Raw genomic sequence first — 26,250 nt, 5'->3', positions numbered from 1 at the left:
GTGTACAAAACTGATGAATATATGTTCCTCAAAACCAAACAAAGGCAATTTTTTCAATGCTATAGAAAAAGAAAGAAAAAAGGAATTGATTCTGTGACGTAAAAAATTGGCAAAGCTTATTTATTTTCAAAAAAAATAATACAACTTGACAAGAGACTTTTTGAGTATCTAATCCTGTCTACTGAATTTAGTTGGAAGACAATTTTGAAAATAAGACCGCTTACCACAATTTTTTTCTCGAAAACTGAGTTTCTGTTCTAATAAACCAGTAAAACCACCTTTAAAACTGTTGAATTAAGCTTAGGAAGAAAGAAATGTGTTTTTTTGTTTGTTGAGAAACTTTTTGGAGTATCTAACGTCGTCCAGAATTGTTGATTTTAATTCTGAAATTATGAAAAGCAGCTGTCTCAAATGTTTTTTTTTTTTTAATATGGGTTGAACTTATTTTCTACAGGATGGTGTTTTCAAATGTGCTTAGTTCCTAATTTAGCTTACTTTGGCTGTTTCCTATCGTAATGGCACGATTCTTCCAAAAAAAGTTTATCTTGTAAGATTCTTACAAGATTCTTATAAGATTAACTCCTTCTTGCAAGATCTTGCAAGAATAACTCTGTCTTGTAAGATCTTATAAGATTAACTTTTTTTTGCAAGAATCTTGCAAGATCTTACAAGATTAACTTCTGTTGTCGACTCGGGTATATTCTATTTCTTAAATTCGGCATGTTCGATTTTATAAGTAAGAAATCATCGGCTTTTTTCCATTAAAAAATTTGATTCTTTTTGTTAATAATGTAGTCAATTGTTATGACAACTTTATCATCAGAGGAGTGTCAAACGTACCTCTTGGTAAAAATTGTTTCGAAAAAAGTGAAACTTCGTTGACTTTCTCCTTAAGCTCTTTTATAAAACATATTAAAAAAATTTTTTGTTTCTTTTTCAATTCACAAATTTAACAGACTTGCTGAACATCGATACGAATACAGCTTTTTAAATCACACTCACTGAGTTCTGATATAATCATAAAAATCAAGTGCGTAAGTCATTTTCTGATGGTTTCCTGTGGTTTGAAACCGAACATACCGAACCTAAGAAATTAAACATACCAAATCTAAGAAACTAAACATATCGAAGCTAAGAAACGAACATACCGACGATCCCGTTCGTTTAAAAACCGAACATACTTACGATACCGGAAAAAAACGTAGGGTTTTCTTCGTTTTCGTCTAACGAAAACCGAATATGCCAACAATTTTCTTATACGTTAACAAACTACGATTTCTGAAAACAAAATTCAAATTTATTATCTTTATTAGCCAAGGTTCTTCTCAACAGTTCTTCTCAAGTGTTTTTTAATTAGCCAAGGAAGACTGCCTACGTGACACTAACCCCTCGGAGTACATGAGCAGTCCTCTGATTCCCCTGGTAGAGAACAGATACAAATTGGAGTCAGCACTCAGATTCACGAAACAGAAGGGCGATGCCAGGACTGTCCTGGACTCGAAGAAGATCAAGAACTACAAACTGAGTGGCAGCTATGCCCAGAAGTCTCGCATGAGGTGTTGGAGGGTTCCACGGGTAGTTGTGAAGAATGAGTACTTTGTAGAGGTGATCAAGACTTCGAAGCCACAATTGAAGCAGAAAGGGAAGGAGGGCAAAAAGGAGGAGGAGGAAGAGGATTTGGACACCCTCTCAAAGTAAGAAATCTAGTTTACATTCTCCTAATCATGGAAGAACTCAACAACCGTTGGAGCTTTCCTTTTTCTATTCCAACCAAGACAAAAATGTTTTAAGAGTATGTGAGCAAACTTTTACGTTTTTGGATTGACTATAGTTTGCAGAGCCCAATAAGAAGTATAGAATTATGAAATGAGGGTGTGAAGAATTTAGTTACACGTGGCAAATTACAAATCTCTAAAAAATGCGCTGGAGTTAAATGAGATCCAAACAACAACAATTTTTTCATGAAACAAGCGTAAATTTTTTAATGGGCAAATAATTCTGGCGGCATCTGGAACAAATTGAAACACATTTAATGTACACAGAAAATGTTGTTTATGATATTTTCTGCTTGGCTGATTGTTCTTCTGACCCCATTAACTTTTGATTCTCGAAAACTGGTAAACCTGGAGGTCATTAAGTGGCTGAGCAGCTCTCTTAGAGCCTTGCACCTCACTAGTCTCTAAGTATGCGATTCACCAAAACTGTTGGGAGGAGACAATTTCAAGGTAGGAAGGGTGTTTCTTAATCTTAAAAGTTTGTCTTCCCTCAGTCACCCCGCGCTCAACCTCTCCCCAAACCCCTAGCAAACACTCAACCCGCCAACCCGTCCAGCGCTCTGCACGTCCCCCATTACCCACTTGACGATTTGGACCCCTCTCTCGTCCAACCCTCCAATCCTCCCCCACCCCATCGCTTAGCCCCCCCCCCCAACGCACGCGCGCACGCACGCACACACACACACACAAAGCTTGAACCCCCACTCCGCTCATCCCCCTAATGATAGTTTACCTAAGCCCCAATTGGCTACTACCAAAGGCAACCATTCGCCGGTTGTTAAAGATCAATTCGCCCGACATTAGTCGGTTATGACTAAAATATATCAATTATAAGATTTGCTAGAACCTGATTAATTGCTCTCTTAGAGAAGCAATTACTGAAAACGTTTGTGTCTTTTTTATGCAAAATTTTCGCATGACCGTGTTGACTTTTCGAGTGACTTTTACGCCCTTGACTTTTTGCGTTTCGCGTGATCTAAAATTCTCTCTCAATCATAATTTCAAGCAGCTGAACTCAATTGGAGGCGATCTAATACTTAAATTCAAAAGAAAAATGCGCCGAAACTGGTGCCATATTTCACTTCAAATCATAATAATGGTATATGTTAGTAGAGCTCCCAATAGTCGTTCAAGAGCAATTCTTCCGACGTTTAGTCGGTTATGTTCATTATTTTTGTCAAGTCTTTCGTAAAACTTGAAAAACTTCACGTTATATTCAAACACGTTTTGACATATTTCACTCAACAAAAATCTTAGAAATTATTTTATTGGAGAAAATTTTTTTAAAAACTGCTTGAGTTAGATACTTGTAGTTAATATTACCATTTATTACTTCACAACAAATATATACCATAGTTAGCATTGAATTTCTCTGCTTGTATGTCGAATTCTGATTAATTATTAGAGTATTAAGTCATTCCAAACATTCAGCTCATATCGTAAATAATTTTTGGAACAAAACGTTTCAAGTGAATTTTATTAAGTTTGCTGTTATAAAACCTTAGACGTAAAATAATATCCATACAGTCTAACTATCCAAAGCTTTATTAGTACTATAAGGTCTATAAGTACTATTGCTTCGTATTGCTTCGAAATAAAATCACTGACTGAGCCTAGTGCGCTTAATGGACAATGATAACATTAATTTTCACAAAATGACAACAATATGAAGAATTTTTACAAGATTTAAGTTTTAAACAAAAATGAACTTGAAATTTTTTATTCAATTCTGAGCAAACGGTTGAGCTGCGTAAAAAACCTTGATATTTGCAGTGTCTTGATTTTGGTTTTCAGCTCCTCCTTTAGTTCTGAATGAAAGCTGTAGCGTATATATTCATGTTGTTTTTTCTATAACGGCAGAAACAGCAAGTGTTGAAATCTTCGGCCTAAATTTGAGTCTAATTTTTGGATATACGTGACCTTATTCATGTTTGTCCAGTCTTAGCTAAAAGATAACGCAGAAGCTTCCAATTATTTCTTCTAAGCAAATATCACATTTAAAATTGATCTGATTAAAAATTTGACAGCAGAGAACAGTTTGATGCTTCCACTGTGTCAAGACTCAACAGTTAATGATTGAATCAACAGGTAATCTGAACAAAAAAATAAACTAAAAATTTACTCAATTCAGTTGCTTTTGAAATTTTTGTAACTGATACTAACTTGATATGTTGCAGTTTTTCAATGGACTTAGTAAAATAGTATATTATTATGTCACTTGAGTCTTGTAGTCTAGAAATTAGTGAGTTTTTTGTTGCATCAGGAAAATAAAGAAACTTTCTTCTTTATTGTTGCTTTATTGAGAATTGATTATGGAAGCATTTAATCATTTTTGATCAAATATTATAAAGTATGGAAGTGATTATGGAAGTTCCCATATATCCTAATACTAAATGACAATATTATGTTTACATTCAACAAATTTCATTTTCACTAATTTGTAGCAAAAAGAAAAAAAATTGATGAAAGATCTCGAGTGTTTCCAGAGTTTTCATTGAGTATGATCGACGCAATTTTCAAAAAATAACTTATCAGCATAGACTTTTTGGATAATATCATCCAGTTTATCTTAATAAAAAGCTTTAAAATAATTTTTACCAAAATTACTTTCGTCATAGATTTTAAACGAATAATTTTTGCCTGTCAAAACATTTTTTTTACATTCTCATAACATTATATGAAACATAAAAACTGTAAAATAATTTTCAAAAACGTTTTTGTAACTTTTTTGGATTGGTTGAAGTAGCAGTTTTTGCATGCTACTGTTTGCAAAACTCAACAATACCCCACAAAATCTGCTTCTAAAATTGTTTTTTGTTTATTTCAAAATTAAGCTCTTTAAATAGGATTTTAAAAATTAGTTTAAAGTTAACAAAACAAAAGTCAAGCCACAAGGTGTTTCAATACAATGGATTGACATCCCAACACTTTTCAGCCGTAAATTACATATTTTTCCCTTTTCCCAATGCAATTTATTGGTAAAAAAACTACCTTTGATGCTAATTTTTTAACAGTTATTGGCTTAATTAAGTTAAATAAAATTAAGCTATTGATTTCTTCAGCATTGCGAATGAATGACACCCTCTTTGAATGACACCCATGTTTTGATGACAAGAATAAAAAAGCCCCTGACTGCGATTGTAGTGGCGCGTCAATACTTTATTGTTTAATAGCCGCCCTCATCTTCTCAGCCGGCTATTATAGCGCTCCTATTTTTTTTTACTTCGTCGAATAAAAAAATGTTTCGCTTTACCTCATTTTGCCGCTTTTTCAACATTTTGCGTGATATCTTTTTGACTTCTCTAGGCTAGTTTCTCTCTTCTCTCATTCTGCTAAAAGTGATTTTGAACATCGGTTGCTCAGCAAAGCAATTCAAAATGAACAGAGTCAGTATAAAAAATTGAAGTCAGAAGTAGAAACGGGATAAACCCATAAAGCCCAATTTTAGATGCCCGCTATTTGAACGTCGTTCCTATAAGTCTTAGTTACCACCTCTAATGCTTATTGGTATTGATAATAGCCCCTGTAGCCCCTCTCTAAGAAACAGAAGTACGTTATGTTCAACTACGAAATGCCATCAAAATAAATCGGACTTAAAAAATATTTTTGTACAAAAATCTTTTTTTTCAATATCTTCTATTCTTTCAATCCCAATCATGCTTATTGGAATCAACGGCGGCTATTTTCCGGCAATCTGCCGGGTATGTTTATAAAATGCATCCTTTCAAGAATAGCTTCTTCCAAAAGATTAAACTTCTAAGCAAGTAGCTGTTTAGTCTCTTATTATTAAATAATAAAATACTGAATTAATATTATTTTATATTATTTTAAACTTTATACATCTTTTGTATTATACAACTTACAGGATCTTACAGGATAATGGCTCACTAACTGCGCATTTTGATTATGTAAAATCTGAAATTATCAAACACAAAAACTTTTTAAAACATGTCTTGCGAAATTCTTGTGTTCCAATTAAAATTTCCGCCACATTTTGGTTAAATGCCATCAATGCAAATATTCGTTATTGGTTAGCTATTGCGTTATCGTTGCAGGAAAAATCCAGGTCGTAGTCCAAGAAGGGAATGACTTCCGATCAAACGCTTTCGAAAGCCCTCAAAGTATGTCTGATCACAATTGCTTTCGAGCGTAGATGATCTGAACAAAATTCTGATCAGAAACTATTCTTTGGTGAATTTTGCGAGATTATTAGAATATAGTCAGGTACTACAATGAACTGCAAAGTAACAGGCGGAGTTAAACTAAATATAGGGCAACAAAAAGTATTTGATTGTTAACAGCCACAACAATAATAATTTCACTTTTAGAGGTCCACCGGTATTGGACATGTACGCAGACCCAATCAGTGACTCGGATGACCAATCACAACCCAAGCACAGACATGACGTCACAGCCGACAACTGGGGATCCCGCACGTCCACACCAGACAATGAGAGTCTGCACTTCGCCACCGATTCCGAATCCCAAGACACCGAAGATCAACTTATGCCCACTAAGGATGAAGCTCCCGTCGTTTTGGGCAAAGGAACTGGGGGTAGAAAGAGGTCTTTCGTCCGGTCTTCCTACAACAGAGATTTAACCCGGAGCGGTATTCAGCCACAGAGGGTTAAAACTGAAAAACGCATGCCTTATTTCAACTGAAAATTCCCCCTATTAAAATGAATCCTCTGCAAATAACAATTTTCGAAATTTCCCTTCTGGTGCTGCTCAAGCTAAATGTCCTGCTCAAGATGACAAAATTTGATTTGAAATTCACTTTTGTCGGAGTCTTTATCTAAATAATTTTTGGGTGTTTCCCATTTTAGCCCCTCCTCCTCCACCCCCCTCCCCCTCCAGAAAAATATAGCCCCCATTATCGTATAAATACCATGATGTGCGTGTGTGTGTGTTTGTGGGGACGGAGGGGGGTTATAGCTAATATGACCACGGGAATAGCGGGTTATCGAGGGGGGGGGGGGCTATAATGGGCAAATACCCTAATTGTTGTCTAATTTAGCTGCAGAAGTTCTAATTTAGGTACAAATTCTAACCTTCTAATCTTTCTTGGTAGTGTATGGTACTGATTTTTTGATTTTATGAATCTTTATGCTTGTTCTAAATTTATATATCGTTTTGCAAATTCCGTTTTGAACTTCCAATGTCCAAGATTAACAAAGAAATTTTAAACAAACTTTCTCTATTTTCTTGTGTCCAAAATATGCAACTGATGAGCCAAACTAAGTAGAGTTATCGGCGAGCTGGAAAATGTGCTTCGGTATGAACCACTGTCTGGTCATTAATTTCTCTCAACTGAAGTTTGTAGCATTTACATCAGTCCTGTGGTCTTTTTTATGCGATTTTTCGCTTGACCGGTTTTTCGTCTGACCCATTGGACTTTTCGTCCTCAAAAAGGGATAAACAGGTAAAGGGCTTTAAGTGGCTAAGCAGCTCTTCTAGAGCCTTACGCCTTACTCACTTATAAGTATGCGATTCACCGAAACCATTTTGAGAGAATTTCATGGTGTGAGGGACGGTTCTTAAACTGAAAAGTTTGACCCCTGTCAATCACACCCCCTCTCGTCCAGCCATCCCACCCGTATCCAATCCAGCGCTTCCCGCCTACCCTCCTCCAACTGCTGCGCTTTGGAGCCCCCTCTTGTACAGCTATCCCAACAATACCCCTCCCCCCATCGTTTGACGCCTAAGCCCCCACTCCGCTCAACCACCCACCCCCTCATGATGTCATCCCTAAGCTCAAGCTGGCTACTATTGAACGCAACCGCTCGACGGTCATTTGAGAGCAATTTACCCGACGTCAGTCAGTTACGTTTTTGTTCTTCAATAGCCGTCCGCATCTCGATGGCTATTTAGGCGCTATCTTTCTTCCAAGATCAAAAAAATTCTATTTGTACTGGTTTGCTGTCTTGATGGAAGCGCTTTTTCTAAAACACTAAAACAGCCGAAGATGTTTGTTAAATTGCCCTCGAACGAGAACAACTTATTTTAAACATGTGAGTCTTTTTTAGGTCTCGAAAAGGAGTATTGGTAATCTACGGGTTTTTACAACTCGAAAAAAGTTTTGGTGTTCTATAGGTCTTTAGAAAATTAGGATTGTATGACTCAAAGGGGGAGTGATGATATTCGACAAGTTTTTAAGACTCGAAGGGGAGTATTGGTTTTTCTACAGGTTTCTACGACATGAAAGGAATATGGGCACTCTACAGGTTTTTTGGCTGAAGTCATGACTTGAATTTTTCACTTATGTTTTGAAACGCTGACTTCTGTTTAAGTGCGTTGACTTCTGTCTTCGAAAAATGGATTTTAAAAGCAGCTGAGTTTGTAATGCATATTAATTAAGAACTAATGGTAATATTTAAGGTGAAAAGGAAATTTTCAGAATTTTTGATCCCCTAGAAGTCCCTTCAACGTACCTAAAAATATCAAGGGCTCGGGGTTGCGAGGTTTATCTTAAACTTCTGACTCGATGGTCGAACCCTTAGTTTAAGCTATCTTTATAAACCTGATAAATCTCATAAAAAACTTAATTGTTCTAAAAAGTAAATTTGACTACGTATTGCAGTTAGAGAATTTATAAATATTTGTAAAATTTGACCGTTTAATTGGCAGCTAATACTTGCAATTTGCTAACTCAAGGTTAAGATTGAGCCAAGTTGACTCGGTTTGAGAAGTAAACTCAAGATTTAATATCAATTTACTGAAAAGTTGAAGGTTATCACAGCTGAGCGAGGTTACAAATTATTTTGAGAGTTATTTCTAAAACTCATCAAGTTAGTACTTAACTTCAATTTTTTGCATGGAGACTCTTCTTTAGGTTTCGGATATAAAAGTTTTCCAAAGTGGCTATTTTTGTGGTAAGCACGAGGAAAGGCACTCAGAGGACTTGTTTTTCGATGTCCAAAATTTTAGCCCTACAATTTTGAATTTTGGATTATACGAGATTAACTTATAAATGTTGGCGTGGTTCTGTAGTTTATAGTTTAGTGACAAATCATGTCGTGGATGCCCTTTGAATTTTGGGGTAGACACAAGTTCATCGATTTGTAGTTGTTTGTTGATATTATTCTGTACAGTTTGTGGTTTGAGCAAGATAGCAGCTCTTGGCTGGGCTTGTAGTTAAACAAAATTAATAATTTGATTCGCTAAGTGAATCACTAAGTTGTAAGTTGTACGCAAACGCGCAAGGTGAAATACATTACACAATACAAGTAGTGTACATCATGGCGCAGCCAGCTTCTCACAAGCGGATTTATTATGGCATTGAGTTTTCTGGGAGAAGCCAAGCTCAGACCCTGCTCTCAAATGGGAGAAAAGACAAACTCAACTACAGCTAGCCCTTTTGGCTAAGAAGACTATCACTCTTGCTACACTACACGGCACTCAACTGGAAAATTTCATGCAAACTTATCCACGAAGACACCATTTAAAGATCTTCAGCGCAACCAGAATGGGAACGTTTAGCTCGAAATCCGCAAATCAAATTGAACTGGAGAAAACTGCTGCCAACGACAAATAGAACTTTTAGAATTTAGAATTTTTTGACGATAAAAAACTAAACCTAGCGGATCGAAAAAGATATCAGTGATAAGGCATCATTTTTGGAACAGAGGGAAGAAGAATTATTAGCAATCGAAACCCGCATTTGGTGACAGATACCTTAATTTCAGCAGAGCTTTGGCATCTCAAGGAAGAGGCTTTTATAAGGCCCTAAAAAATAATTTTGATCGTTATGTTTTGATTACCTCAAAACAAGATAAAGGAGAGTCCATCAAGCAGTTTTTTGGAGAATTTTCGGAGAAATGGGTTTTGGTCAACGAAGAAGATAATCTGATAAGGGATCTAATTATGGCAAATATGCAAGACAAAAAAATTCAGCGATAACTGCTTAAAAAAAGCTTAGACCCCCTCACAATATTTGAAATTGGCTTAAAAACTGAACTTGGTAATCAAAATCAACTGCTCACTCCCACAGCTAATCCGTTCTGGAAGTGAATGCTATATCAATTCAATGCCCCTTTCGCAAAGCGAATGCACGACAAAATTTTTCAACCACAATATTGACACACGATTCAAAACTGTCGCATTTTTGACCTTCTTTGGTCTTCAAAAAACAACTTCAAATGTATCGCGAAATGAAAAAAAATATTAATTTTGGTCTACAGAGTCCAAATGCACGAGTCTGTAGCAAAGCAAATTGTAACGCCCAGCGAAATGCTCCTTCTGCTGTAAATGCTATAAACAATTCAGAGAGTACGACATATCCTGACAAAACAGCCAACGCCATTATCAATAATAAGTATAATCCTGAATGCAAATCCGATTATGAGAGACCAGATGACAACATAGTTGCCAGCATCGCAAGTACGTCTTTACAAATTGAACCTCGAAGCACAACACTCAGGATAAGCAACATAGACGTTGTCTCCTTGATTCGGAAAGTATGTGCAGCATCCACCAGCAATTCAAATCATAGACAATTCTTCTATTCCGCGATGACAAACAACAATACCCACCAGAGAATTAAAAAACTTTGTCAATGATATAAACATTGGTATACAGTAATGGTTGGCGAATCAAGGACGCAGAATTTGTGGTAAACGCGGTGGACTCAAACTTTTTTGGTCGGGAACTCTTCGATGCTCTTGGCATCTCTCTCAATCAAACTTAAAGTTAGCCGAAGGTGATATTGTAACAAAATTACCACCAAATTTCCAAATACAGTTCAAAAAATGTCAAAACAATTTCCAAAATTAATCAACTGCATTGGCTGCTCAAAAGTACAGACTGTTAAATCTAAGTTGCACCAACACTAACAACCTAATCATAAAAGGGGACGACGAGTACCCATTAATTTGCAAAAGAGAGTAAAAACTGAAGTACAAAAATACTTTTAGAGAGACACATCAAAAAATAAAACAAATGCCCAGAGCAATATTTCATATCGTATTTTAAAAAATCAAACATGGAAATTCGAATAACCCCAAGGTTAAAGTTACGTGTTGTGATATTATAAATCAAACGTACTACGTCTTTCCCTTGAATAACTAAATGTAATATTAAAAAAAAGGTTCAGTTTCTAGTTTTCGTGAATTATTTTATAAAAGTAAACTTTTAGAGCCGTCAGTTTTTTTGTCAACTGGAACTCGTTCGTGTCTTCTTTGCATCTCTTCAGTTAATTCTTTTTAACGTTTTTGTTTTTTATTTCTCAGAGCTCTAGGAAGTTTATTCCATTTTCGAACGAAGTCCTATAATTGAATTTTGACTCCATTTTGATTTCTTTTGTTGTGAGAGAAAAATCATAGGTACGATTATTTAATATAATTTCAACGTCCCTGATTATGCTGAATTATTATTGGTCTTGTATGTATTATGGACAATTTCGAAAAATCTACTTAATGAAGTCTTTGCTATTTGAATTTCTGCGGGAGGCATTTTATTTTCAAGAAGTATTTTATGAGTACTGTAATATTTTGTTTGAAAAAAAAAACAAACTTTTATGCCCTATCTAATTTGTTTGTTTATTCTGTCAATTTAATAGGATGGCAAACTTTGAAAAAATATTGCACAAAATTCTAGATGCCATAAAACAAGTGATCTAAAAAGATTTATTCGAGCCTCTAAAGGTTTTTGATTGCGTACCAAATAAATTGATCTGATAGCTAATGCCATTTTTGTGATCATATTGTTAAGTTGTTTTTGGTATGGCATTTCTTTGTCATGGACACCTAGGTATCGGCATTCATCTGTTGGTTTCAATGAATGACTTCTAAAGTCAACGCAATTGACAGTTGGTAATTCTTCATGTTTGAAAACCATTATTTCTGTTTTCCCTTCAATTAGAGTTAACTTAATTTCTTTCATATTTTGTTGAGTTTTCATCAATATTCTTCCCGCCTTTGCTTCTAAACACTGTCCATTTTTCTCATGAGATAAATTTGCTGCGTCATCTGCAAAACCTTCGATTTTTTCACTATTTCTTCACCGAAGTCATTTACATAAAGTATGAATACTAGTGGTCCTATTACAGTACAGATAGCTGAATAATAGTTTACGCGCAATTGCGGACAGCTGTTCATGGCCATGCCTCTCATGCGCTGTGGGATGCAATCCGGAAATCATGGGTCGGTTATCGCGGCGAAGGCGCGCCCACCGACCCGCCTGTCGGAAATTTTTTTCGCTTTGTATTCGGGTTTGGCTAGTTGCCATACCATGGCGTATTTTATTTTATTCAATTTATCATAGTATGTGAATGCGTGGGAAGTTATTACTCGTCTCTGATTGGTTAATGAATTGCTCGCTTAAATTCTATTCAAGAATAACCAGCCCTTTTGCAAAAGGGGGCAATTGTTGAAAAGATACCTACCATTTACAATATCCTGAATATGTGCTAGTAATTAAAGTGCAAGAGACAATGGCAGACGTGCCACTATATGGACTTTTGAGACCAGCCAACCCGAGATGAGGGATGTATAGTTTTTGTTTTTGATTGGTTCAGTGCTGAATAGTTCACTCGGTAACGTCTTAAAAAATAGACGTACCAAAATATAGAATTTTCCAAGCATGTGATTGGTTGAGAAATTTAAAACATTGTTTCTTAATGCTTTCAATTAGCCTAAATTGGATATAGCCTAATTCTGGATAACAATTCTTACCGCATCTGGCCATGCATTAGCCATTGCCATGACCATGCCTTAGCGGCCCGTGGGGCTTGATATGAATCTTTCACAACCGAACCTGAGACCAGTTTCCCACCAAAAAAATAACCTTTTTCTCTTTCAGCCTATCGCGATTTCTGATTAAATTCACGTTAAGATAGATATCATATTTTTAAACATTGAGAATTTGTTCAGCAATCAGCCAATCAGAAAACAATACTCTCAATTTCTCAATTGTGATTGGCCAATTATCAAATTTCTATATTTTGGTACGTCTGCCATTTTCACTAGCGCCAGTTCACTCACCCCAATTTCGACGTGTATTAAAATGTGATAAGCAAATTACTTCAAATATGCTTCGAAATTGCATCAAGCCGAGAAGGAATTAAATCGCGTTTTGTGTGCGTGATGATGCCTCGTTCTGTAGTGATATCAAGACCCACGGGACTCTTAGGCATGGCCATGACTCACGAGGCGTGGCCGAATGCAAAAAATTTTTATATAACTATGTTGAGTGACGAGTTACTGATCGCATAATTTTACAATGATGGCCAGCCAATCAGATTGGCTTAACAGTCTATATTTTAACACGTGTGACCTCTGACACGACACCATTATGCAGTGTGCTATTGCTAGCAGGACAGGAGGCAATAAATTTATATAAAAAAAATAAAACTTTTTTCGAAAACGGTATATCACATGCTCTGAACTAAAAAATCACACTCTTGAAAGCTTTTCTAATGAATACACTAGAACCAGTTTTTGAGAGATAATCAAAATTATGCAATTATTTCAAGAGACTTCAACTGTTTAACTGAAGACAACATAACTAATTTTGTAGAAATGACAACATAGGTTCAAGGTTGTCGATACTTTTAGCTCGTTGAATAAACCGCGCTTCCAAACAATATGAAATACATTTTAGTAATTGAATGGTCGCAAATCAGGAGCAAACGAATTTGAACAAATTATGATTTACAATTCAACTTACGGCAGTGTTGCGCGACATAATGTCAACTATCTAATATTGAAAACGCTTGAAAGTTTACTTTAAGTCATTACAAAATAGCCTCCGAATTCTTCTTACGATGGATATTTTCCCAACAGAGACGGAAAGTTTACCTGTAATCCTGGAAGTTAAAAATGAAGACTCGCGAAAAGTCAAAAATGCAAATTTGCCCTGGCTTGCTATACTTATTTCCAGTCTAACTAAATCGTGGACTGTTCGAGAGCGCACGCTTTTATTCAAATACTTGACATTAGGGATTTGTTTCTTTCCGTACCCCCTCCCATTCCCAACCCTGAAATCAGGATAAATGTTTGCATTTTTTGACCAGAGAACAAAGTTGCAATTCATTTATGGAAAAGTTGGTGTCAGGACAATTCACGCTATTCCATTATACCCAATGCCATTTTTCCCCATTCTGTTATACCCAATGCACTTAGCTATTTTCGTTCAATAATCCGACTATAAACAAGCAGCCGCTATTACACGTATGTTAACAAACTTAATGGCCAAGACCATATACTTCTGCGGCTCGTGGTACTTTATATGACATTATCGAAACCGAACATGGGAGTATAAATTATGCGATTGGATGAGTTAACATATTTATTTATGATCAAATATATTTGTAACAAACTGACAAAATTCCGATGAAGCCGCGACGCTCCTTACAGCAATAACGACGATTTCGACAAAATGGACAAAAATCGACGCTTTAACACGGGCTGCTCACTTGTAGTCGGATTATTGCAGGAAAATGTCAAAGTACATTGGATATAAGGGCATTGGTTTAATAGTCATGTACCCGGAACGATATCTTGTACAGAGTAAAGCGGGTTTTATTTTTTAAAATCCAAATCATGACAAAATAGTGCTTTTAAATGTATGCTTAAATCTTCGTCCCAAATGGCGAAAGACCAAGTAGAAAAGGAAAAAAAGAAACAGTTTTCCAAATTTAGTTCTAACATTTGCCACGTATGCAACTTATCACTTGACCCGGAAGGTCATCAGCGTTGTCACACCTGTGCTGAAAGATGATGACGGCCACGGGAAAAACGGATGGGCTCCTTTCAACCAGACTGAGACAAACTACCGGTTGATTTCTGGACTGGATGCCAGTTTTTTGTTCGCCTACTCTTTTGGGATGTATTTTGCAGGGCATGTGGCAGAAAGGGTTGATCTCAGATACTTCTTGACAAGTGGGATGATTTTAAGGTAAATTCTGTTTATTTGTTTATTTCAAATTTAAACCTGTTTTCACCCCCGCTTTTTCACCCCTATTTATTTAACCCTCTATCATTTAACCCCGATTTATTCACCCCTCTATCATTTAACCCCTCTATCATTTAACCCTCTATCATTTCACCCCGATTTTAAGCTTTTGTAAAATACACTCTAAAAACGTGCAGGTAAATTTACCTAAAAATGCAGGTAAATTTACCTGAACTGTGCATGTAGTTTGGCGTTCCTGCACAATACCTGCACGGTACCTGCACGTACCTGCAAATGCAGGTAATTTTACCTGAAATGTGCATGTAGTCCCCCTGCACATTTTACCTGCAATTTACCTGAACAGTCCAAATTTTAGGTAATTTTACCTGCACAATTTACCTTAAATTTGCAGGTAATTTACCCTTACAGTGAGGGTACTGTAAGGGTAAATTACCTGCAAATCTAAGGTAAATTGTGCAGGTAAAATTACCTAAAATTTGCACTGTTCAGGTAAATTGCAGGCAAAATGTGCAGAGGGAAAACATGCACATTTCAGGTAAAATTACTTGCATTTGCAGGTACGTGCAGGTACCGTGCAGGTAGTGTGCAGGAACGCCAAAATACATGCACAGTTCAGGTAAATTTACCTGCATTTTTAGGTAAATTTACCTGCACTTTTTGTCGTGGGAGGAACAGGGTTTGAGCAGGGAAGGATGCAAAATTTGTCTTAGCTTTTGCATGGGCCTCTTGAGCTTCCCTGACAAACAGAGACGGTGCATTGATCTCCAGAAGGAGTTCACCAGACTCTATCAGCCAGGGCAAAAAACAGAGAACCGAAAACTGCTAAGACACGGGGGATCCAAAATGCTCAATAATAGGAATAAGTGGGAACAAGGCGCGGGGTTGGGCAAAAGGGTGAGCACACAAAAGGGTGGGGTAATGCACAAGAAGAAAAGGGCAGATAAAGGGGAGGCACAAGGTGGGGTGGGAAACGCAGAGAAAAAAAACGGAAAAGAGCAGAGCACAAAAATACCTGATAAAAACTCAAAAAAGGAAAGAAGCACAAAAACAAAATCAAAAAATGCAGAGGCGACAAAAAACGACGAAGACAAACCCAGCACACAAAAACCAGCCAGAAAAGCAAAAGAGGGGAAAATATGGTAAAAAAAATTGGAAGCGTGCGAGAGACAGAAAAGTTGTTGTAGTTTTAGCTTCGTGCAAAGTAGAAAAATGCCACCAAAAAATTCACAAAAAACAAGGACCAAATTAATCCAAAGAGAACCAATGCGTTCGTATAGAACAACAGAAAGAATTGGGGAGAATGATCAAACCACTGTAAGCGCTCAGAAAAACGCCATAATTTCATCACAGCGCTTCTAAGGATTAGAAAAATTATTTCGAAACACAACTGTATGCGCTCAACAAATGTATGTTTTCATCACAGCGCTTCTGTGGGCAGACAACAAAGGACGACAAGGAGTAACAACAATTGAAAAAGCTAACTATTTTAGGCTAAAAGTCAAGACAAAATCCGCAAACAAACAACAATAAAGTTGACAAAAATAAAAGGCTCATTAGGACAATAGATGTGAGAAAGATAACAAAGCAAGCCGAACAACCAAATTAAGACAGATTTAAATTCAATAAGGGCTTTAAAACCAATGATCACCATTGCGCTCCTATGGAACAACAAAAAGAACCCAGGATAAAATGAACAAACCACTGTAAGCGCTCAGAAAAACGCCACATCTTCTTCACAGCGCTTCTATGTATTAAAAAAAGAATTGAGAGAAGAAACACAACTGCATGCGCTCAAAAACCTGAATGTTTTTATCACAGCGTTTCCATCGAAAAACAACAAAGGACGACAAGGTATAACAACAAATGAAAAACCAAACCATTTTAGGCTAAAAAGCAATACAAAAACGACAAACAAACAACAATAAAACTATTTTAGGCTAAAATTTGAGACAAAATTGACAAAAAAAGAGACAAGAAAAGGCCCATAAGGACACAATAGATGTGAGAAAGACAAATCGAGCAAGCCGAAAAATCAAATTGAGACAGATTTAAATTCAATAAGGGCTAAAAAAAACCCAATGATTACCATTGCGCTCCTATGGAACAACAGAAATAAATGAGGACAATGAACAAACCACTGTAAGCGCTCAGAAAAACACCATATTTTCTTCACAGCGCTTCTATGAATTCAAATAAAAATAAAATGAGAAGAAACACATTTCTACGCGCTCAAAAAATTCATTTTTTTCATCACAGCGCTTCTATTGACAAACAACAAAGGGCAACAAGGTATAACAACAAATGAAAAATCTAACTATTTTAGGCGTAAAAGCAATACAAAAAGACAAACAAACAACAATAAAACTATTTTAGGCTGAAAAACGAGACAAAATTGACAAACAACCAGAAAAATGACTTGAGAAAAAGGCTCATAAGGACACAATAGATGTGAGAAAGACAAATCAAGCAAGCGGACCAACCAAATTGAGACAGATATAAATTCAGTAAGGGCTAAAAACCAATGATCAACAATGCGCTTCTATGGGACAACAGAAAGAACTGAGGACAATGAACAAACCACTGTCAGCGCTCAGAAAAACGTCATATTTTCTTCACAGCGCTTCTAGGGATTATAAAAAAAAAATAGAAAAAAAATATAACTGTGCGCGCTCAAAAAACCTCAACGTTTTTATAACAGCGCTTCTATGGACAAACAAAAAGGGGTGACAAGGAATAACAACAAAGAGAAACCTTACTATTTTAGGCTAAAAGACAAGACAAAATCGACAAACAACAATAAAAATGACTTGAGAAAAAGGCTCATAAGGACACAATAGATGTGAGAAAGACAGATCAAGCAGGCCGAACAATCAAATCGAGACAGATTTAAACTCAAAAAGGACTAAAAAACCAATGATTGTCAATACTCTTCTATGGTACATCAAAATGAACTGAGGACAAAGAACATACCACTGTAAGCGCTCAGAAAAACATCATATCTTCTTCAAAACGCTTCTATGGATTAGAAAAAAGTTAGAAAAGAAGTATAACTGTGCGCGCTCAAAAAACCTCTATGTTTTCATCACAGCGCTTCTATGGACAAACAACAAAGGATAACAAAGAACAACAACAAATGAAAAACCTAACTATGTTAGGCTAAAAGACGAGACAAAATCGACAAGTAAACAAGAATACAAATGAGAAAAAGAAAAAGCTCATTAGGACAAAATAAATGTGAGAAAGACAAATCAAGCAAGCGGAACAACCATATCGAGACAGATATAAAATCAATGAGGGCTAAAAAACCGATGATCATCAATGCGCTTCTATGGGACAACAGAAAGAACTGACGACATTAAACAAACCACTGTAAGCGCTCAGAAAAACGCCATATCTCTTCACAGCGCTTTTTTGGATTAGAAAGAAAATTTAGAGGAGAAACACAACTGTGCGCGCTCAAAAAACCTCAATGTTTTTATCACAGCGCTTCTATGGACAAACAACAAGGGATGGCAAGGAATAACAACTAAGAGAAACCCTACTATTTTAGGCTAAAAGACAAGACAAAATTGACAAACAACAATAAAAATGACTTGAGAAAAAGGCTCATAAGGACACAATAGATGTGAGAAAGACATATCAAGCAGGCCGAACAATCAAATCGAGACAGATTTAAATTCAATAAGGACTAAAAACCAATGATCGTCAATACTCTTCTATGGTACATCAAAAAGAACTGAGGACAACGAACAAACCACTGTAAGTGCTCAGAAAAACATCATATTTTCTTCACAGCGCTTCTATGGATTAGAAAAAAAAATTAGAAAAGAAGTTTAAATGTGCACGCTCAAAAAACCTCAATGTTTTTATCACAGCGCTTCTATGGACAAACAACAAAGGATGACAAAGAACAACAACAAATGAAAAATCTAACTATTTTAGGCTAAAAGACGAGACAAAATCGACAAGTAAACAAGAATAAAAATGAGAAAAAGAAAAAGCTCATTAGGACACAATAAATGTGAGAAAGACAAATCAAGCAAGCAGAACAACCATATCGAGACAGATATAAAACCAATGAGGGCTAAAAACCCATGATCATCAATGCGCTTCTATGGGACAACAGAATGAACTGACGACAATGAACAAACCACTGTAAGCGCTCAGAAAAACGCCATTTTTTCTTCACAGCGCTTTTTTGGATTAGAAAAAAAAATTTAGAGAAGAAACACAACTCTGCGCGCTCAAAAAACCTCAATGTTTTTATCACAGCGCTTCTATGGACGAAGAACAAAGGACGACAAGGAATAACAACAAAGAGAAGCCTTACTAATTTAGGATAAAAGAGAAAATCGACAAACAACAATAAAAATGACTTGAGAAAAGGGCTCATAAGGACACAATAGATGTGAGAAAGACATATCAAGCAGGCCGAACAATCAAATCGAGACAGATTTAAATTCAATAAGGACTAAAATCCAATGATCGTCAATACTCTTCTATGGTACATCAAAAAGAACTGAGGACAACGAACAAACCACTGTAAGTGCTCAGAAAAACATCATATTTTCTTCACAGCGCTTCTATGGATTAGAAAAAAAATTTAGAAAAGAAGTTTAAATGTGCGCGCTCAAAAAACCTCAATGTTTTTATCACAGCGCTTCTATGGACAAACAACAAAGGATGACAAAGAACAACAACAAATGAAAAATCTAACTATTTTAGGCTAAAAGACGAGACAAAATCGACAAGTAAACAAGAATAAAAATGAGAAAAAGAAAAAGCTCATTAGGACACAATAAATGTGAGAAAGACAAATCAAGCAAGCAGAACAACCATATCGAGACAGATATAAAACCAATGAGGGCTAAAAACCCATGATCATCAATGCGCTTCTATGGGACAACAGAATGAACTGACGACAATGAACAAACCACTGTAAGCGCTCAGAAAAACGCCATTTTTTCTTCACAGCGCTTTTTTGGATTAGAAAAAAAATTTAGAGAAGAAACACAACTCTGCGCGCTCAAAAAACCTCAATGTTTTTATCACAGCGCTTCTATGGACGAAGAACAAAGGACGACAAGGAATAACAACAAAGGGAAGCCTTACTAATTTAGGATAAAAGAGAAAATCGACAAACAACAATAAAAATGACTTGAGAAAAAGGCTCATAGGGACACAAAAGATATGAGAAAGACAAATCAAGCGAGCCGAACAATCAAATCGAGACAGATTTAAAATCAATAAGGTCTAAAAAAACCAATGATCATCAATGCGCTTCTCTGCAACAACAGCGAGAACTGAGGACAATGAACAAACCACTGTAAGCGCTCAGAAAAACGACATGTTTTCTTCACAGCGCTTCTTTGGGTTAGACAAAGAAATTAGAGAAGAAACACAACTGTGCGCGCTCAAAAAACCTCAATGTTTTCATCACAGCGCTTCTATGAAAAAAAAACAACGAAGGATGACAAAGAATAACAACAAAGTAGAACCTAACTAGTTTAGGCTAAAAGACAAGCAAAAAATCGACAAACAAACAACAATAAAAAATGACAAGAAAAGACTCATTAGGACACAATAGATGTGAGTAACACAAATCAAGCAAGCCGAGCAATCAAATCGAGACAGATTTAAATTTAAAAAGGGCTATGAAAAACCAATGATCACCAATGCGCTCCTATAGAACAACAGAAAGAACTGAGGACAATGAACAAACCACTGTAAGCGCTACAAAAAACTCATTTTCATTGCAGCACTTCCAAAGAACATTGAAAAAGAGATAATAACAATGAAAAACAAGATAATAGTGTCTTGAATTCAATCAACGTATTTTATTTGAGGACTTGAGCAAACCTGAACACATTCAAATGTCTGAGAGCTCGTACCTCGTCTCACCCCTAATCTGACATGAACAAGTAGGAAACAGAAATAAAATAAATGATAAATCAAATTTGCATGAGAAAGTGGTCCCAGCTTTTGAAGCAAATAAAATCATCAAAATGGAGTAATATGAACAAATAAAATGTTTTGAGAAGAGCAAATTGTCAAATTGTTGTAGGAACTAGCATTCAGCCGAAAGTTGTTAAGCCCAAAATGTAATCCCACTTCGCAATAAAACGGTATGCTTTAGAGCAAAACATCGTTTGACATGACGAATTTTTGAACTATGAAACAAAATAATGGCTTAAGGAACTAAAATACCTACAACTAATTGACACACAAATGTTACTATAATCAAAGAGAGTTCATTTTGATAACGAATGTTTTATATATAGCACATCTATCGAACAAAGCAAACAGAAGAATGAAAATGAAGTTAAATGAATGTGAGTAATAAATGCGGTTTGGTTAAAGGAACAAAGCGACTCATGGAGAAGACAAAGCTAATAAAGATAGAGCATAGTTAATTTGGTTGCAGGAATAAAGGAACTTAACCAATAACATGTATGCTGAAAAGCAAAACACCCATTAACAACAAACAGTATGCTATAGAGCAAAACACTGTTTGCAATGATTAATCTAATTAAAAGTCCATGCTGTGCAGCAAAACGGCCCGGATGTCAATATTCCTGCAACTCAAAAAACCCAGGGGTGACCAACATTAAATAAAAATAATTGATAAATCTTCACCGATAAATGTAGCAAAGAACCAAAGAATAAACTCGACACTTAATAGTTAAATATTTTCGAATACGTTAGGGTTCTTTATGAGATAAGCACTGGACAGGTAGTAAAAGTAGTAAAGCGAGTTAAGTTAAATGACAATCAAAGCAATTACTTAGTAATTTGAAAGGAAAGCAGTATGTAGATGACAAAAATGCACATGACGCTTATTTTAAAATGGTGAGCTGCGGATGGATAGCAAGTAACACAAAGATAATGCAATCTGGTTAGTACGCAAAGATGAAGTGATCTGTGACCTGTTAACTAAATTAGACAAAAAGAAATTCCACTTTGCAGTGAAATATTTAAATAAAATCTAGCAACTAAAAGTAGTTAATTTTTTTTCAGAAAGACCTTACTTGCTTTGATCTATCAATCAAAGCAAGGGAGAGTAATTATGAAAAAAATATAAAAGCGAATCAGGACTACTTCTAGAATGTAAACAAGAAAATAAAAGAATGTAAACAAAGAATGTAAACAAAGATTAGGGGTGAGACAGTTGAAAACAAACGTGAGAGAACAGACTATAAACATCTGTCATTGAAGCAAACTATGAGATGGGCAGACCACTGTTTCTATAATAGATAAAAAGATGCAATTATTATTGTTTGTTAAGCGACAGCAGAAAAGTAAATGATTGGAGAGAATATTAAAAGCTGAAGATTTGTTAAGCAGCTTTGTTAAAGTAAAAGCAAAATAAATCAAGCGTTAAATTTAGAGAAACAGTATTATTGTTAGCAGTAGATAAAATGAACAACGCACAAGTAAAGTGAACACAACGCAACACCATGATCAACATCAATTAAAGACATAAAAACTAAATGTCTAAGCTAAGAGGCAAAATAAAGTTAAGTTAAATTAAAGTGAACAAGATTTTTTTGTGTTTTCTTTAATTTTCTAAAGCAAACTATCAATTTCTAATTAGTGAACACACTATAAACATCTGTTATTAAAGCACATTATGACACAGGCAAACACTGGTTTCTAAAGCAGATAAGGAAATCCGATTACTAAGAGTTGTTTGGCAACAGCACAAAAGCAAATGACTGAAAATATTAATTTCTGAAGGTTTGTTCAGAAGCCCTGTTTAGAGTGTAAGCATATAAACACAAGCGCTACAGTTATAGAAACAGCATAGCACTTTTTATCAATTTTTGATGCAAAGAATCAATACAATTAATAAAGCAAAACTGGTAACGTACAAGTTAAACAGAACGTAACGTGAAGATAAGACATGTTATAAAAGCTGTTTGAGCTAAAAGGCATAAGTTTGAATAAAATCAAGATTTTTTTGTGCTTTTTTATTTTCTAAAGCAAATTTTTAAATCATAATCAGAGAATACACTATAAACATCTGTTATTGAGGCACATTATGACACAAGCAAACATTAGTTTCTAAAGCAGATGAGCAAGTACGATTACTAAGAGTTGTTTAGCAATAGCACAAGAGCAAATCAATGAGGACTTGCATAAACTAAATTAAATACAAGATAATTTTTGATTTTTTCAGAACTTTTCTAAAAAGATAAAATCTGATAAAAAAAAGTTGCTTAACAACAGCACAAAAGCAAATGATCGGATAGAATAATAGTGAAAGACTAGTTGAGAAGATCCGTTTAAATTAAATAAAAGCATACTAACTCAAGCGCTAAATTTATTGAAGAAACAATATGAGAAGTTTTTCGGATGTTTTCTTTTGACGTAACAATTTAGAAGTTAAAAATGGATCATTAGGATTACTGCTGTAGTCAATAACACATGCCATGCGAACGATGTGATCACAACACTTACACAGCACTTTAGCGAACAGACGAAGATGTTTTTTTATCAAAATGATAGATTGCAGAGTCTCTCCTAAAGTGACACCTCGAGACCCAGGATGAAGTCAAATGATATTCATGCGGAAAATTAGATCTCAGCATATCATTAAACTTGACTAATTTAGCACCCTTATCCATTTTCAAATGGTCACCCCTGGGGAATAACTGCAAAAAGAGCACAACTTGCTGTGGTCTTTTAGCGGGCAAATGCGATAGGAAGTTTTTTAAGTATTTTATCATGTCATCTTCTGCAGTTGAATTTAGATCATTACCACCTAAGCCAATTATTATGAAACAAAAATGAGTAACTTTACGGAATATTTGTCTAAGGTGAGATATCTTAGCACCTCCTTTTACATGAAGCTCAAAAAGATGCGCGTACGATTTCAAAATTTCATAATGACTGCAGCTTTTGAAACAATCGTGCATATTTGAGTCACCAATGAAACAAATTTTCTGGGTTAGCTCCATTCCATTGTCAACTTGTTGCGCCAGACGTATACTGTAGTCTAAAGTCGTTTCGTCTGTTCTCATGATACCACATCTGAAGTCCGGGTCCATTCCTCAAAACAAACAAAAAAATCATTAAAAAGTAGCAAAAAAGCAAGAGCTGAGAAATTTCAAAATCCATCCCAAAAATGTCAAAAAAAACAAGCGCATAAAAAAACAAAAGAACGAAATTTTTTTTTGAAAAGAGCGAAAAAGAACAAAAAAGTCCGACCTAAAAAACATACCACGTATTTAACGTTTTTTCTCAGACACCATTGAGTCAAACATTTCTGCAAAGTTATTCAAACGCAGATTATGCCGAAAACAAATATGCAAAAAAAACACCCAGGGACAAAACAAGAGTGCCGAGAAAGTGGATGAAAGTCGAAGAGGTTGCGGTAAGGAACAACGGTTTTACCTGGCAAATTTTGTTTGCTAATAGTATAGGATCTTGAACTTGAGTCAAAATTTTTGACAACAATCCGCTCACATATGAAATAAACTTGACTTCGATTGACCACAATAAACATGACCAACTCGAATATAGGCATGCTATCAGATGATACAGAACTTATTAGGACATCATTCGTACTGTACCTTGTCTCCCTTATCACAGCGTGTTTCGAAACTAACGCTTCGTCGCAACCAAAAAAATTTTTGGTAATCAAAATCAGAGTCAAAAACAGTTGAAAGATGTTTTACTGAGGAGCCTGGAAAATCATGTTTTTTGAAAGGTTGTGAATGACGCCAATCATTAAACTGGCAAATTTGATGTCGCAAACCTAAACTCTTACATATATTTTTTAAAATTACATATATTATGGGCCAATCTTTTAAAAAATTGATGTTTTCTCTCATAACGAAGCACACTCTGATAAACAAAAGGACCGGAAGCGCGTAAAACATTTGGGTAATGCATGAGGCGATGTTGTTTGAAGACTACACTTGAATCAGGAAACAGCTCCACGAACAACGATAAGTGTTCATCTAAAACAGAAGGGTGTTCGTAAGGTGAGCAGTGTAAAAAATCAGGGAAATGATAATCACCAACGGATAAGAACAGCAAGAAAGCTGTAGTCTGCTTCGCTGAAAGGTGGGCTCAGAAGGTACGCAACCAAGTCGAAGTATTCAAGCAAAAAAATCCATATGTCATTCCCACATGGAACGAGGTCGTGGACAAGCAACGGCAAGAAGCGGTAAAGTGTGAACATCTGGTCGTATTTTTCTTTCAGAGTCTTTGCTGTTTTCTCTTTGATTCTAAAAAAATATCAAAAAATCTCAGAAAAAGATTACCCAACATTAATTAAAAGAAAACAATTAACCTCTCTTCGGTAAACTCCGATGGTTTACCGTCCACGTCGCGGCCATAGTCGAAATTGTTTAATCGTTCATTTAATTCCTCTAATGTGAAGAAACCGGAAACAAAAAGTAGGTTGTGTAAAACAATTTTAACAGTGTGCATTAGGCCACCCTGGAAAATATCATGGTGCAAATCGGCCGTAAAATTTCTATAGGGGTCAAAAATCTTGTTTCTAGACTGCATAAGTTTTTTACCCCCGAACCTTTTACAGCAACATCATTTCGGCATTACTCAGGTGTTCTAAGTTTGCAACATTCTCTTCGAAAACCGAGGCAAAATCAGACTGTGGCGTAGTACACTTTTCGCAACACGAACCCTTAGAAAAGCTTTCGACAAATCCAAAAACAGCATGATAGGTAAGATTATCAGCAACAAAGTTCATGTTTTTTCCCATAAGCTTCAGTTCGTGTCCAGCGTTTGTAGTTACGTTAATACCTGTCTCCAACTTTGTCAGGTCATTTCTTATTTTACTAAGCACGTTTTTAAAACCGAAAGACTTTACATCAAGGTAGGGTACCAAAGCAACTACAAAAGTGAATTTCATATCAGACAAAATCCAGGGTGGTAAATTTTTCAAATTCCATTAAAAGCAACCAATTTTATGAATAGTAGTTCTTGATCCAATGGGGTTCATCAAAGTAAAGCTGCAAAGATATACGGAAAACTACTTCACCATCGTTACCGCGGGCAAACGTATCGACATCTGCTATTGCTGTGCTATTTGTTTCCAGTTTACCTTTGGTTTGCATACCATCAAAAAGGGTGCCAGACTTACTGAGAGTGTGGAGAAACTGGTCGTAAGCTAAACAAACGTTGAAAATTTCATCCTGAACTAGCACGACATTTTGTAACACCTCTGTTATTGAAATAAACTGACCGCAACGCTCAACTTCTTTATAGCGAGGAACGCCATTAACATTTTTAATTTCAAACTGCGTGCCAAAAAAAATATCCTCAGGACTAACAAAACATGACTCCTTCGTAAGAACACGAAGCAATTGATATTGACTTTTCGGCGATTCTTCAACAGAACAAGACTCAAGCAATTTTTTAAAAGTTTCGTTTTCTGAAACCTCTGGAATTTCAGTTTGTATTTTTAAGTGCGATAACTTAACAGTGTCAATAAGATCATTAGTGATATTTTCAGCAGCAGATGCAAAAGCGAAGCAGTGGTTCCATGTTGACGGCGATTTTCTTAAACTATGCAAAAGAATCTGTAGACGAA

The 26,250-nt window shown here is 35.7% G+C and overlaps 2 protein-coding genes across 2 annotated transcripts in view; both read left to right on the top strand.

Annotated features, from left to right (window-relative positions):
* Positions 1-1,363: 1,363 nt before the first annotated feature.
* On the top strand, positions 1,364-6,640 carry LOC142338264 (uncharacterized). Its single transcript, XM_075387937.1, has 2 exons — positions 1,364-1,694; positions 6,104-6,640. The coding sequence occupies exons 1-2, from the start codon at positions 1,399-1,401 to the stop codon at positions 6,435-6,437; spliced, it is 630 nt and encodes a 209-aa protein (XP_075244052.1). The 5' UTR covers positions 1,364-1,398; the 3' UTR covers positions 6,438-6,640.
* Positions 6,641-9,925: 3,285 nt separating this feature from the next.
* Positions 9,926-26,250, top strand: part of LOC142337980 (glucose-6-phosphate exchanger SLC37A2-like) — a 111,396-nt gene continuing 95,071 nt past the window's right edge. The window contains exons 1-2 of the mRNA XM_075387614.1: positions 9,926-10,154; positions 14,414-14,669. Coding sequence (XP_075243729.1) covers positions 9,926-10,154; positions 14,414-14,669 — 485 coding nt within the window. The remainder of the gene's footprint in view (positions 10,155-14,413; positions 14,670-26,250) is intronic.

This window comes from Convolutriloba macropyga, chromosome 4 (assembly GCF_964194025.1).
Source record: "Convolutriloba macropyga chromosome 4, txConMacr16.3, whole genome shotgun sequence".
Classification (NCBI taxonomy): Eukaryota; Metazoa; Xenacoelomorpha; order Acoela; family Convolutidae; genus Convolutriloba; species Convolutriloba macropyga.
Note: the sequence above shows the minus strand (reverse complement) of the source record. Positions and strands in the feature narration are given on the sequence as shown.

What these genes read in the sequence shown, in the direction of transcription:
- LOC142338264 (XM_075387937.1), top strand. Translation starts at nt 1,399, where the DNA reads ATGAGCAGTCCTCTGATTCCCCTGGTAGAGAACAGATACAAATTGGAG. An exon ending in GATTTGGACACCCTCTCAAA is followed by an intron (nt 1,695 to 6,103) that starts GTAAGAAATCTA and finishes TTTCACTTTTAG; the next exon opens with AGGTCCACCGGTATTGGACA.